Here is a 14,978-nt window from a genome sequence, read left to right as displayed (position 1 = left end):
GTGCCACAAAACGGTATACCAGTTGTAACTACTATGCACAATCTGCCAATGTAATCACCATGTACATTTTGGCGACACTATGAAGTGGGTGTGGGGTTTGTTTTTTTAACCAGAAGGTAGGAGAGATCCTATCCATACTAAGAGTGAAAGGCTGAAGGAACCTCAGTCCTCTGGGGCTGCCGATTGGCTGACTGTTTCTCCTCCACAGCTACATGGAAACTCCAATTCCGGCATGTTATACACCCCAACACGGCTCCACACACACACACAACACAAGTATCCACTCCTACACCTAACACACACACAAGCCCAAAACTATGCACACGGTCATTTTGTAGACCTAAGGATGTGGAGGAGTGAGAGCTCAGATCTGTTCAGTTTGTAGGTGAATGGAGACATTGACTCTCCTCTCTTCTCTATCCATCCATCCAGAAGCATTAAACTTCCAGAAAGTCTTTGAACCAGATCCATGTAAGCCTCGATGTAGCTGGCTAAGGCACATAGTGAAGTCGGGTCTGAGTCCAACAGAACCGACACAGTCTCCTTCCAGTAGGTAAATGATATACAGGAACTCTGATAGAGAATAGGAGAGATACAACAGTGGCATAAGTTCCCTTGTAAACCAAATAGGATGGAGAATGGTCCAATGTACAGGTGACCCAATACAGAAGTACCACCATAGCAAGCAATACAGAGTAGACAGCATTAAAAGTAACAACGGGGTGTGTGTGTGCATTGTCGAGGACACTCACGTTCTCCAGACAGGTGCTGTCCTTGTCCTTGTTGAGGTAGTGGCGCTGCTAGAAGCACAGCAGGTTGTGTAAGTTGTTGAGCAGGCAGCCGGGGTATTTCTCAGCGTACTCCTCCTCCCTCAGGGCGTTGAGACAGAAGGCCAGTTTTTCCCGCCTCCTGGCCAGCATCAACACCACCAGGCTGGTGTTCAGACAGCTCACATTCTCCTAACATTAAGTTCAGCCACCATCAAACAGGCAGGATCACAGTTAGACGATTATGCACATGAAGACAAGTGTACATGTCTGAATATGAGAAACAAATACAGGAATTTAAAGTCTATATTAGCTAGCAGGATGCCATCAGTATTACAGTGAAACGGTCAACAGAGCAGAGGATCTCCTTTTGCCTGGGTGAGTATCTGCACATTGATGACGTTGATGAGCCTGAAGAGGAAGGCCTGTCTGTTCTCCACGCGGGCCATGTAGGACAGCAGACTGCACCTCCACAACTACAGCACAGAGGGGGATGGGAGAGAAACATGGAGGAGTCAGAGGAGGGTAACTAAGACTACCGAGAGTATAAATGACCAAGAGCAGCCATATTTCACTACCATAAAGCCACCAACAAAGCAGCCACAAACGTGTGTTAACCAGAAGGCCTCAGTCTATTTCTATGGACCTACCACTCACAAAGCGATCCAGGGACAGGATGATACAGCGCACCAGCATGTTGGAGTCCACCAGAGAGCTGTTGATCTGGGTCATAAACGTCTGGAACTAACACAGGAAGCAGAAATTAAACCAAACATGTAACAGGACTTGAAGGTTGTCCATCGGAAGGGATAAGGTTTTAACTGAGGGCAGTTCCAGTGCAGATGGGTCATTTGCATCTGCACTGTTCAAGTGTTTTAACATTTTCTGTGGAAATTGTTAAAAGTAGTCATTGCGCATCGAGTTGTATGGTCTGTTTAACTTTGCAATCATTGTTTTTTTGTTTGACATACACTACCGTTCAAAAGTTTGGGGTCACTTAGAAATGTCCTTGTTTTTGAAAGCATCCCGGGGTCGTCTCTTCACTGTTGACGTTGAGACTGGTGTTTTGCGGGTACTATTTAATGAAGCTGCCAGTTGAGGACTTGCATCTGTTTCTCAAACTACACTCTAATGTACTTGTCCTCTCGCTCAGTTGTGCACCGGGGCCTCCCACGCTTTCTATTCTGGTTAGAGCCAGGCAATTTTTCACATGGAAGAGCCTTCATTTCTCAGAACAAGAATAGACTGACGAGTTTCAGAAGAAAGGGTTTTGTTTCTGGCCATTTTGAGCCTGTAATCGAACCCACAAATGCTGATGCTCCAGATACTCAACTAGTCTAAAGGCCCGTTTTATTGCTTCTTTATCAGCACAAGTTTTCAGCTGTGCTAACATAACTGCACAAGGGTTTTGTAATGATCAATTAGCCTTTTAAAATGATAAACTTGGATTACCTAACACAACGTGCCATTGGAACACAGGAGTGATGGTTGCTGATAATGGACCTCTGTACGCCTATATGTAGATATTCCATAAAACATCTGCCATTTCCAGCCACAATAGTCATTTACAACATTAATCATGTCTACATTGTATTACTGATCAATTTCATATTATTTTAAGGACATTTCCAAGTGACTCCAAACTTTTGAACGGCAGTGTACATTTTAAATAGAAAAATCTGTCACAGCATGACCCTTACCATGGAATTGCCCCGGACTGACCATCTATTTATATATACTCTCCTTGCTTCTCAGTGGTTTGAAGTCTTGACCCTAACCCCTCTTGCCCTGTCCACTGACCTACCTTCTCCTCGGTGTTGACGTATTTGTTGAACTTCTTGAAGGCATCAATGTTGAACTTCATGAGTTCCCCCAGCAGGTCAAAGTAGCTCTGCAGCACGTCCCTGGATTTACAGCCACTGTCTATGATGCTGAACAGAATGTGCTGGAGGGACAGAGTAGAGGGATTATTGGGAGGTTTTAAATGAATACTAGAAAGCTGTTATATCATAGGTGTGTCCCCTCACTGGCTTGGCAACAGCCTCTATACCTCCAGCAGGCCTCTCTTGAGCAGGAACACCTGGTCAGCGTAGGTGGTGGCCCCTCTAAGGAAGCTCTCCACTGCCCCCGCCTGCCAGAACCTACAGACAGAGACTGGGGTTTCTCCCTCTTTCTATACCTGTGGCATGATGTTTCACTCATTAACTCCTGGAGTAAACACACGCACTCACCTCAATGAGGATTCAGCCGGTTCTTTCTTCATGACTGAAAGTAGCAGTGTCAGGAGGCCCTTTTTACCATCACAGATTATATTTCTATATAGTAGAGCAAAAAAAGAATGCAAAATGGGGGATTTTGTCAAATTCAGAACAAAATGTCCTCCATCCCTGTGCGTCAGCCTAACTATGCGCCCTACCTGTCCGTGTTGACAAAAGCCTCCACCTCAGGGATGCTGGCTTTCAGAGAGATGGCACTGAGTTCATTCAGCTCCTGAGCGTTCAGGAGGAGATACTTGTTCCTGAGGAGGAAAGATCAGACATGACCCGAATGGCAGATTCACTGAGATGGTACCAAACTCCATTCCCAATGTCTTACGAAAAAATGTAATTGAAAGAAAGTAAATGAATCCATGAATAAGAATATAATTTTATCAGGGATGGGCAAGTCCTATCGGGGCCTGATTGGTGTCACACTTTCGCCCAAGCCCCAGCTAACACACCTCACTCCAATAATCAACTAATCATGATCTTTTTTAGAATGAAAATAGTTTAAATCAGTTGTGTATGCTATGGGAAAAAAGCTTGACACCACTCTGGCCCCCCGAGGACTGGAGTTGCCTATCCCTTTTTTACATACACTGAATGTACAAAAGATTCTAAACAACTTCCTAGTTGTTCCTAACAGCTTAAATTAATTGGGGCATGATCTACAAGGTGTCAAAACAGTTCCACAGGGAGGCTGGCCCATGTTGACGTCAAATGCTTCCCACAGTTGTGTCAAGTCGGCTGGTGGTGGACCATTCTTAATAGACACGGGAAACTGTTGTACGTGAAAAATCCAGCAGCGTTGCAGTTCTTGACACACTCAAACCGATCACCATACTCTGTTCAAAGACGCTAAAATATTTTGTCTTGCTCATTCACCCTTTGAATGGCACACATACTCAATCCATGTCTCAAGGCTTAAAAATCCTTCTTTAACCTGTCTCCTCCCCTTCAGCTACACTGATTGAAATTGATTTAACATCAATAAGGGATCATAGCTTTCACCTGGTCAGTCAGTCATGGAACGAGCAGGTGGTCCTAATGTTATGTACACTCAGTGTATATCTTATCTGACAGCGTTTTCATGAATTTGAAGATATAATCTTGAAGTCCTTTCAAAAACAGTATGTGATATTGTTATATAAATATTCATACACATAGCTCATATAAACAAAGACATTCCGTCATAAGAACACATACACCCAGCCATAAGACTGACCCCCTCTTCCTTATATAAACACACATCTCATCTCCCTCTAACTGGCCGGTCCCAAGAGCAAAGAACTTTTGCTGTGCACCAATGGGGCCCGCTCTGGCTAGAGCAAGGCCCGCCTCCAACCCTCCGACCAGTCAAGAAGACCGAAACGACAAGACTCCACCTACTTTATTCTATGTATAAAAATGTATGTAACCATTGTATAGGCCTCTTTTTCACCTGGCTCCTTGCCGAGTTATGTGAACTAGGTCCGTGCACGTAAAACGGCGGGACAAGATATCTCTGACTCATTAAAACTGTCTTTCGTTACAACTGAAATCCACTCTGTCCAGCGTCCGTGATTTGGTCTCAACTCTCCAGTATTTGAACACTAACAGAATTGGTAGCAGAGTTTGGTTGTTCTTGAATTCGATCTATTATAAGTTAGTGTGAGAGGACGAGACTGATCACGGCTAAAAAATCAGACGGAAGAGTGACTTCCCCAGCCATTCATCTTGCCTCAGGAAATCTGATCGGAGCGCTCTATATAAAGGTGAGCAGAGCCCGTTATATCGAAATCTGCATATTGTATTATAGCCTAAACCAAATTTTGATCAGAAAGTACTGGGCGTGAGTATGAATCGGTGCCCAAATTTTTTACATAAGAACCTAAGACATTGATCGGGGAGATCTTGTTTTGCTCGTTTTTATTTTTTATTTGTATTTTTATTTTTTATCAATTGGCCTATTATTAGAAGTGTAGTATGTAAAAGCATGTAAAAGTTCCTATTAAATAAGTGCTTACTGTTTAATTGGTTTTGTTTAGAAGTGTAGTATGCACGTAAAAGTTCCTATTGAATAAGTTCTAAACTGTTTAATTGGTTGTGTTTAGAGATTTAGTTAATTAATAGATCGACTGAATCTGCATGTAAAAGATCCTATTGAATGAGTTGTAAACTGTTTAATTGGTTATGTTAGAGGTGTAGTCGAGTAGATACAGGATATGTAAGTTTGGCGTTCCACAAGACAGAGATCGGGAATGATGTGGCTATTGCACATCAAACAATAAACATAATATGAACCAGAGTTGACATTCCATGATTTGGAGATGGGGGAAATTAAATTGAAAGAAACGTTTGTCGCGGAGTAGGTTGGGATACGTAACTGGGCTATTAGGCACACGTGCTGAAAGACAAAGCCACCTTAGTATCGAATGGCCGTGCAACTTTGACAGCAGCCGGGCTGGAATACTGATTTTCGTTTTTTTTTTTTTTCATTCCTGTTGATATTGCCTAAAGTTTAAAATTATTCTGACAATTGCTATAGAATCGCTGGAATTTACTGATATAAGTTCATAAAGGAACTTACTGAATTGTTTCTAGAAAGTATTTATATAAGCCGCCGAGCTTAGTACAGACTTTGTTTTACAGACGCCAAAAGCTACACACTGATTTTGGGGTTTTTCTATTCTATCCATATTTCCTAAATATATAGAATTATTCTGACAATTGCTATAGAATCGCTCGAATTTACTGATATAAGTTCATAAAGGAATTTACTGAATTGTTTACAGAAAGTATTTAAATAATTCACTGAACAACTCTTAGTTGTCTAGAAATTCTATCTATATTTCCTAAAGAGCTAGAATTACTCTGAAAATTGTTATAGAACCGCATATATTCACTGATATATTGTTCCAAAAGGAAATCGCAGAATCATTTATAGAAAATACCTAAACGAATCGCTGAACAAATTCAAATAAAATGCCGGTGAAATACACACGTGGCGGGCGTCACATACTGATAACCCCCTTTGTCTCGACCAGGGACAGGCTAAGCATACAACGATAGAAATAAACACCACATAGTAAGGATTGAATATACCTAAATAACGCATTATACACATTATCAGACGACTTAGATAAAATGTCTGCAGCCATCACGCCCAAACAAATGATTGCAGTAGAAACTCAAGACCAAGGGGAGCAGCCAGATAACACTCAGATCGTGGCACAGACTGTCTCTCAGATGATCCAACAGCAGGCAGCCCCACCACCCCATTACCCTCCCCCACGGCGGTATATCCTGCAACAGCAACGGGCTCAACGAGGCCCCTACACTGGACCATACAGAGGGGGAAACTACCAGTGGTATAACTGCGGAATTCCCGGTCACTATGCCAGATATTGCACGAAACCACTCTCCCCGCAGCAACAGCAATGGAGAGAAAGAGGAAGAGGACGTGGAGGGGCACCAGGAAGAGGAAGAGGACCCTCTCCTAGACACATGCAGCAGGAGCAGCAAGATTACAACCAACCCTCCCACTTCAACACCTGATCACCCAGTAAGAATGATGAGGATGCCACTCCTGCCGATGACCACACTGTCTGAAGCCCAAGAAGTGTACTGGCTAAAATGCCTACCCACAGGGCCTGCCACCCCTCACATCCTGTTTAAGTTCAACCAACTGAAAGCTCAAATCTACACTCTGCACCCATATAAGACTCCCCAAGCTGAGATCCATTGCACACTCAATGCAACAGAAACTGATGACTGCCTCTACACTGCAGACTGGGACGAAGACATGATGCACCTGACCCCACCTATCAGGTGTTGTACCATTGGGTGTGGCCCAGAGGGGGTGGCAGCACCGGTCATCCTACGATCAAGGAACCTCCATGCACCCCTGGCCTGGACGGCTGAAGCATCAACAGCCATAGCACTCCTGAAAACGGATCTATCAGCGGCAGCAGCTCTGACTGCACCTGACTACAAGAACAAGTTCCATTTGGATGTTTCTGGAAGGGAAGGATTCACCTCATCCGTCCTATTCCAGAAACAAGAGGGGGAGAGAAGGGTCTTGATGTACTACTCTTCAAACTTGACCACATTGAGGTAGGACAGTCAACATGCTCCAGATACGTTGCTGCAGTAGCAAAAGCTATTGAAAAAACAGCTCACCTCGTGATGGCACCCTTCAATCAGCCATCATCCCTCAACCAGCATCGGCCAAATTAGCTGAAATCATCGGATTGACGCAGGTCCTCATCAGAGGAAAAGGAAAGACTGGATATCTATACAGACTCAGCCCATGCCCATGAAGCAGGCCACACTGATGGACCCAGAACTTTTATGAGAAACACATGGCCCCACACACGAAGGCAAACTAAAGACCCTCCAAAATCTGGCACATCTGGTGGCACCCTCACATAAAAAATATGACTGACTTATTTTATGACGATGATTTATTTTGTGACGAATGCAATGGTTGTGACAGACACAACCCAAAGAAACCATATCAAACACCAATGGGCTCATACGTAATACCTAATGCATGTTTTCAGGATATTAGGATAGACTACACCGACATGGGCCCCGAAAATTTATCTAAAGGCAAACTCTATCTCCTAGTCATAGTAGATAGGTTCTCCAAATGGGTAGAGGCAATACTAACAAAAGGGGAGGATGCTAGGTCAGTCTTTAAGTGGCTACAAACCAAACTAATACCCAGGTATGGCATCCCAAGACAAATCAAATTTGACAAATGGCTCACATTTAACAAACACCTGAGACAGGTGGAAGAAAGATTTGGCATAACCCACAGATTTGGATCTGTGTACAGGCCCCAATCCCAAAATCTGGTGGAACGTCAAACCAAAAGCTAAGATAGCTTTGGGATAATGACTGGTAGAGTCATGCATGGTCCACCAAGGGAGGGAGGTCATATGCCCGCCCTTGATGAACAACAAATTGTAATGTCTAATTATGTGAAAAAACTGACGGTTCTCTCTGCAGCACTCTCTACCCAGGTTCACAAGGTCCAGGAGGGGGAGCTGCCGGGGGACACGCCACTACTGAAGGTAAAGGTTGGTGACGGGGTGAGGGTTACAGTCCACAAGAGAAAGTGGCTGGAACCCAGGTGGACTGGACCGTACGAAGTGAAGGAGGTTACTTCACACTCAGTCCAGGTCAAAGGTAAATCAGGCACACCTTGACACCGCCTTACACATTGCACCCCAGCCCCAATTCCTTCTAGAACACTGACTGAAGTCAGAGCTGATTTGAGCGGCCTAAATTCGATTCCAAATGAAGACACTCCTTCCTCAGGTGATGCGGCATCAAACTCCGCCTCCCCTGAGATGGGAACCTCGCCCAGTTAGAGGGAAATTTCTCCCTCTCTGGGTGAGGCTGGGGATATCTGGTCCCTTATTTGTGATATTCCTACTGATATTTGGAGTAACCCTAGGACTTTCACATGGTTAATTGAACAACTATTTCACCCTGCCACATCACATACACCAACCCCTACACATGTCCCTAACTCCTTTCCTGATATCACTCCCTCCAATCACTCCCGTCCCAAACGTAGCACTACACCTACAGACCCACCATGCAAACCAGACAAGGTTAGGAGCACCACCTTATGTATACCCACGATTGCAACCGCCACCTTTATGCTATAGTTTTCACGTCTAATAGACGTGAAGAGGGGGATTTGTTATATAAATATTCATACACATAGCTCATATAAACAAAGACATTCCGTCATAAGAACACATACACCCAGCCATAAGACTGACCCCCTCTTCCTTATATAAACACACATCTCATCTCCCTCTAACTGGCCGGTCCCAAGAGCAAAGAACTTTTGCTGTGCACCAATGGGGCCCGCTCTGGCTAGAGCAAGGCCCGCCTCCAACCCTCCGACCAGTCAAGAAGACCGAAACGACAAGACTCCACCTACTTTATTCTATGTATAAAAATGTATGTAACCATTGTATAGGCCTCTTTTTCACCTGGCTCCTTGCCGAGTTATGTGAACTAGGTCCGTGCACGTAAAACGGCGGGACAAGATATCTCTGACTCATTAAAACTGTCTTTCGTTACAACTGAAATCCACTCTGTCCAGCGTCCGTGATTTGGTCTCAACTCTCCAGTATTTGAACACTAACAATATGAGTCAGGAAGTAGGCAGGACTTTCATCGTGTATATCAGGCGATGTGTTAACTTCCCCAGCAATATAGTTTCTTTCATACACCTAAGTTGTGTTTGAATACTTATACTAACCGTACTATTTGGGAGTTGACTAGAGTAAATAGTATGCTTATTGGTCATAGTATGGATATAGTTAGTATGCCAAAAGTTACCTGGTGGCGTACTAAATGCGACAAAATACGAAGTGAAGTATACGTTCAGTGGACACTATTTCCATGCTTTTAGGGACCATAATGCAATTCTTCAGAAAATGGGCATGGCTTCCTCATTTTTCAGATTTGAAGAAAATGGCCGAAAATGTGGTGCCGAAGTGTGACTAGATAGCGGATATAAATTCATTGCTTGAACTAATAATACATGTTAAGAACATGTTGAGCAATGTAATAAAGTAATGACTTTTCAAATAAGTTACATTACACGTTATGTTGGCTGACAATTTGTTAGCTACGCTATCCTTACATAGTATTACAGCAGTAGGTACTTTACCGGTATGTTACCTAACGTTAGTTAGCGACTAATACATCGAACCTGCCAGGCAGTATATTAACTACTCAACGTTTATTGACTTGATTATTCACAATTCTTAGCTAAGTGGTATAGTTGTGCGATTCAATGGACTTTGTTAATTCTGGCTATCTACGCCGATTTCAGAGCACTCGGATCAATTTCCGAACGTCGGCAAAAAGCGCAATTGTTGCCAGCAGCAGTTAAAGTCACCAACGCTCTGGATAACATAATTGCCTAACAAACTCTGCTAGGACAAGTAAAATGGTCAGTGTGAGGTGTTCTCTCATTTGTGTCTGGAAGTAGCTAGCAAGCTAACCAACGTTAACCAGCTTCACTGCCGTTGTGAGGCCAGAGCGCTCGGATCAACCCTACTCCTCCGGCCAGAGCGTCCAGTGTGCGCTCTGAACACTCCGAATGTACGAACGCTCAGACCACACCCAGGCACTCCTGTTAGAATTTACGAACACACCCGGAATCGTAAAATGTTTAGCTAGTCATTTGTTATGCTAACAAGCTAGCAAGAGGTTGCATAGCAACAGCATCAACTTCCGGTAGACAGGCGAAGCTCTTGTACGTGAACTAATAGTATGCTGTATACAGTATGTTAGTATGGGTATTCGAACACAGCTCTCGTCTAATGTACTCACTCATGATGGTTGCTGAAGTTCTGGAGTAATCGTATAAACTGGATTTTAAAGGAGATCTCCTGTGTGTGAGAGACGATGATCAATAGCAGTGATTAGTGCTACAGTGCCATTGACACATTAGGCCCTTTCACACTGCATCTTAGCCCCAGGCTAGCTTTTCCTATGTTCACACAGTAATTTGTTAACCCTGGGCTAAAGATTCACACTTGTATTCCAAAGCACTGGGCTAACGGACAAACAACCAAATGTTATAAGGAATAAGACATTTAGTAACATTTATTTCCTCTTGATTCTGGTCTAGCATTTGAATTCCAACAGTGATGGTTTGTATAAACCTTGCTTGTCTGCCTGTCCGACATCGGAATTTAAAAAAAAAACTTTTAAAATTCGATCTCATCGCTATGCCTGTTCCAGGCGAAATCATGCAACAATATCATCTTCATGGATATATGCAATTAAATGTCAATAGAAAAGCTATGAAAATGGAGCGTTTGCTGCCCTTCCAGCTGTAGAGTTTGTAGCTTTTTTATCCTCAGATGGAAGGATTCAATATTATGAATTGAATTAACGTGCAGAATGCATTACAGGCATATGTAAATTAAGTGAAAGTGATGCTTTTCACATTGGCTATTTTGGTACCGAGTTTCTGGTGCTAACACTGAAAAGTCGGCGCTAACCCTGCTCTTAACCCTGGCCTAAGGTGCAGTGTGAACGTGCCCATTGACCCAGTCCCAGAGCGGAGGGGTGTTCTTACCGGGCTGCAGTCACAGTTTTGGTTCTGGCCATGGAGGACATGGGAAGATGTTTGCTTTCTCCAGATCAGCTTGTCAAACAGGTTGTTAAGTCCTGGAATCAGTTTGAACTCGGCCAGCATTTTGTGAACCTGTTTACAAGGCAACAAGGCACGATATGTTTACAAATCAAATCACATTTATTTGATAATGCCCTTTTTACAACAGCAGTTGAAAAGTGCATTGTAGATACCCAGGCTAAACCCCCAAAGAACAAGTACTGCAGAAGCACAGTGGCTAAAAAAAACTTTACAATCTCAGTTACTAATTGAACCCATTTTTCCAAACCAACTGTTTGTAAACTCCAGATACCTGGCTCTCACCTGGTTCCTCTGGCGGCCAATGAGTAGCACACAGAGCACCTCCACCTTGTACATGATCTCATGAACAATCTTCACGGACTGGGGCAGACGGTGTCTGAGAGGGCTGGTGGCCAGAGAACTCTCGTCTGAGGACTCTGAGAAAGAGCACAGTGTACGTAACAAACTGAGATTATGACAACATATGGTACTGTACACAGGGCCCTATGCCATCAGTTTTATTTTCTGCCTTACTCCGTTTTTCCCAAATTCCATTGTCTTTTGTTTTTCCAGGTGTCAAATTTTCCTTATTTTTTCAGGTTGTTGGGTCTCAAAATCACACCTAATTAAATAAAAAAATAATTAAAAAGGATATTCTAAGTCAACAACAATTCCAGAGACCACTGAAAGATCTGGGAAAAATATAATACAATTCTATTTTTGGAAGTAGTTACCCTTTAATATAAGTGCTACCAGCAAGAGACTGTTTGGTTAGAAATGTTTCCGTAGCAGTCATGTGATTTCAGAGTTTGGAAAACAATTGGCCACTGGATTGATGCAAATAATTATGATATACCAGGTAGGCAAAGGTTACTTTGTAGTTAACATTTAAATGGAGAAGGTTATCATTAGCATCATCGCTAACAGCTACACAAAGTGTAGACATGCACGCGCACCCCACACAGGGGCATTCCTTCACCGTTTCAGAAAGTTGCAGGAAAATACAAATAACTATTGCATTTAGTTTGTGTCTTATGATTAACTAAGTTCAATACATTTAGTTGACTTAAATCCATTTTTAGAATATTATTAAATAATGTCTGGATTCTGTGACCCTGCAGATTATATAGGGCCCTATATACTGTCTCACACTGAACCTTATTACTAAAACGATGAACAGTCTTTTATACTGTAATCCATGGAGGGCCTAGTGTCTGCGGGTTTTTGGTTTTTCCTTTCAAATAAGACCCAGACAACCAGGTGAGGCAAGTTCCGTACAAATTAGTGACGTTAATTCATCAATCAACTACAAGGGAGGAGCGAAAATCCGCAGACACTCGGCCTGTGTAAGTAATACATTTCCATGCCTAAAATGACTGGAGCATGACGTGCGTTAGGATTGAATGGCGGGAACTTGGTTACCGAGATTTACCGCCCAAAACTAGAGGTTGACTGATTATGATTTTTTTCAACGCAGATACCGATTATTGGAGGGCCAAAAAAAGCCGATACTGATTAAATCGGCCGATTTTTATATATATTTGTAAGAATGACAACAAGAATACTGAATGAACACTTATTTTAACTTAATATAATACATCAATAAAATCTATGTAGCCTCAAATAATGAAACATGTTCAATTTGGTTTAAATAATGCAAAAACAAAGTGTTGGAGAAGAAAGTAAAAGTGCAATATGTGCCATGTAAAAAAAGCTAAGGTTTAAGTTCCTTTATGTGAATTTGTGCAAGTTGATGAGAACCGCAATTCTCCTTCAATAGCGAATGCCACCATGAGTTTGGACTTCTGAACCATGCAAAAACATTGAAGACTACCATTAAGTATTTTATTAGGCCTCAAAAGGAACGAAAATACAATCACGTTGACCCACTTTTATAGACAATATACCAACGCACTGCGCAAATAAAAACAACCCTAGCAATGTCAACTGTAATTACTTGGGTCATTACTGAACTTTGTTGAAAAAAAATATTTGAATGGGAAGAGACTGTCACTGGCAAACATGGTTACAGGCCCAACAACATATAGTATCCGCTCCTCGAGGAGAAAAGCACAAGAGCTAATTATAATACACAAAGTAAGCAAAACAATGAAATAATTCCAACACTGCCTAAAATGATTAATAAGATAGACCTATATGAGCAATATAACAATTGAGATGTACAAACTATGGCGAGGGAAGAATGAGCGGATAAGATGCAAGCCGTACATTTCAATTAAAACATAGTGCATTCAGTATTCAGATCCCTTGACTTTTTCCACATTGTTACGTTACAGCCTTATTCTACATTTACATACAATACCCCATAATGAAAGTAAAAACAGGTTTAAAAACTGAAATATCACATGTGCATAAGTATCTAGACCCTTTACTCAGTACTCTGCTGAAGCACCTTTGGCAGCGGTTACAGCCTCGAGTCTTCTTGGGTATGACGCTACAAGATTGGCACACCTGTATTTGGGGAGTTTCTCTCATTTTTCTTTGCAGATCCTCTCAAGCTCTGTCAGGTTAGATGGGGAGTGTCGCTGCACAGCTATTTTCAGGTCTCTCCAGAGATGTTTGATCAGGTTAAATTCCAGGCTCTGGCTGGGCCACTCAAGGACATTCAGAGACTTGTCCCAAAGCCACTCCTGCATTGTCTTGGCTGTGTGCGTAGGGTCATTGTCCTGTTGGAAGGTAAACCTCTGCCCCAGTCTGAGGTCCTGAGCACTCTGGAGCAGGTTTTCATCAAGGATCTCTCTGTACTTTGCTCTGTTCATCTTTCCCTCGATCCTGACTAGTCTCCCAGTCCCTGCTGCTGAAAAACAGCCCCACGGGATGATGCTGCCACCACGCTTCACCGAAGGGATGGTGCCACCGCGTTTCACCGAAGGGATGGTGCCACCGCACATCACTGTAGGGATGGTGCCACCGCGCATCACTGTAGGGATGGTGCCAGGTTTCCTCCAGACGTGATGTAACGCTTGGCATTTAGGCCGAGGAGTTCAACCTTGGCTTCATCACACCAGAGAATCTTGTTTCACATGGTCTGAGAGTCTATAGGTGCCTTTTTTACAAACTCCAAGAGGGCTGTCATGTGCCTTTTACTGAGGAGTGGCATCTGTCTGGCCACTCTACCATAAAGGCCTGATTGGTGGAGTCCTGCGTAGATGGTTGTCCTTCTGGAAGGTTCTCCCATCTCCACAGAGGAACTCAGGAGTTCTTTCAGAGTGACCATCGTATTCTTGGTCACCTCCCTGACCAAGGCACTTCTCCTCCGATTGCTCAGTTTGGCCAGGCAGCCAGCTCTAGGAAGTATTAGTGGTTCCAAACATATCTCCCATTTAAGAATGATGAAGGCCATTGTGTTTTGGGGACCTTCAATGCTGCAGAAATGTTTTGGTACCCTTCCCCAGATCTGTGCCACAACACAATCCTGTTTTCTCTGACATGCACTGTCAACTGTGGGACCTTATATAGTCAGGTGTGTGCCTTTCCAAATCAGGTCCAATCAATAGAATTTACCACAGATGGACTCCAATCAAGTTGTTGAAACATCTCAAGGATGATCAATGGAAACAGGATGCACCTGAGCTCAATTTCGAGTCTGAATACTTATGAATACTCAATCGCACTCCACACTGCCCTTTCTCACCTGGACAAAAGGAACACTTACGCGAGAATGCTGTTCATTGACTACAGCTCAGTGTGCAACATCATAGTGCCCACGAAGCTCATCACTAAGATAATGACTCTGCAACTGGACCCTGGACTTCCTGACGGGCCGCCCCC

The 14,978-nt window shown here is 43.1% G+C and overlaps 1 protein-coding gene across 1 annotated transcript; it reads right to left on the bottom strand.

Moving 5' to 3' along the window:
* Positions 1-1,175: 1,175 nt before the first annotated feature.
* Positions 1,176-13,210, bottom strand: LOC139417569 (short transient receptor potential channel 4-associated protein-like; the record flags this gene model as incomplete). Its single annotated transcript, XM_071166805.1, has 10 exons — positions 13,201-13,210; positions 11,490-11,623; positions 11,130-11,258; positions 10,376-10,434; positions 3,184-3,285; positions 2,999-3,082; positions 2,818-2,908; positions 2,572-2,712; positions 1,418-1,511; positions 1,176-1,243 (listed from the first exon to the last, which is right to left on the bottom strand). Coding segments are annotated over exons 1-10 (912 nt in total), but the record flags the coding sequence as incomplete, so codon positions are not given.
* Between the last annotated feature and the right edge of the window lie 1,768 nt (positions 13,211-14,978).

Source organism: Oncorhynchus clarkii, chromosome 9, assembly GCF_045791955.1.
Source record: "Oncorhynchus clarkii lewisi isolate Uvic-CL-2024 chromosome 9, UVic_Ocla_1.0, whole genome shotgun sequence".
Taxonomy (NCBI): domain Eukaryota; kingdom Metazoa; phylum Chordata; class Actinopteri; order Salmoniformes; family Salmonidae; genus Oncorhynchus; species Oncorhynchus clarkii.
Note: the sequence above shows the minus strand (reverse complement) of the source record. Positions and strands in the feature narration are given on the sequence as shown.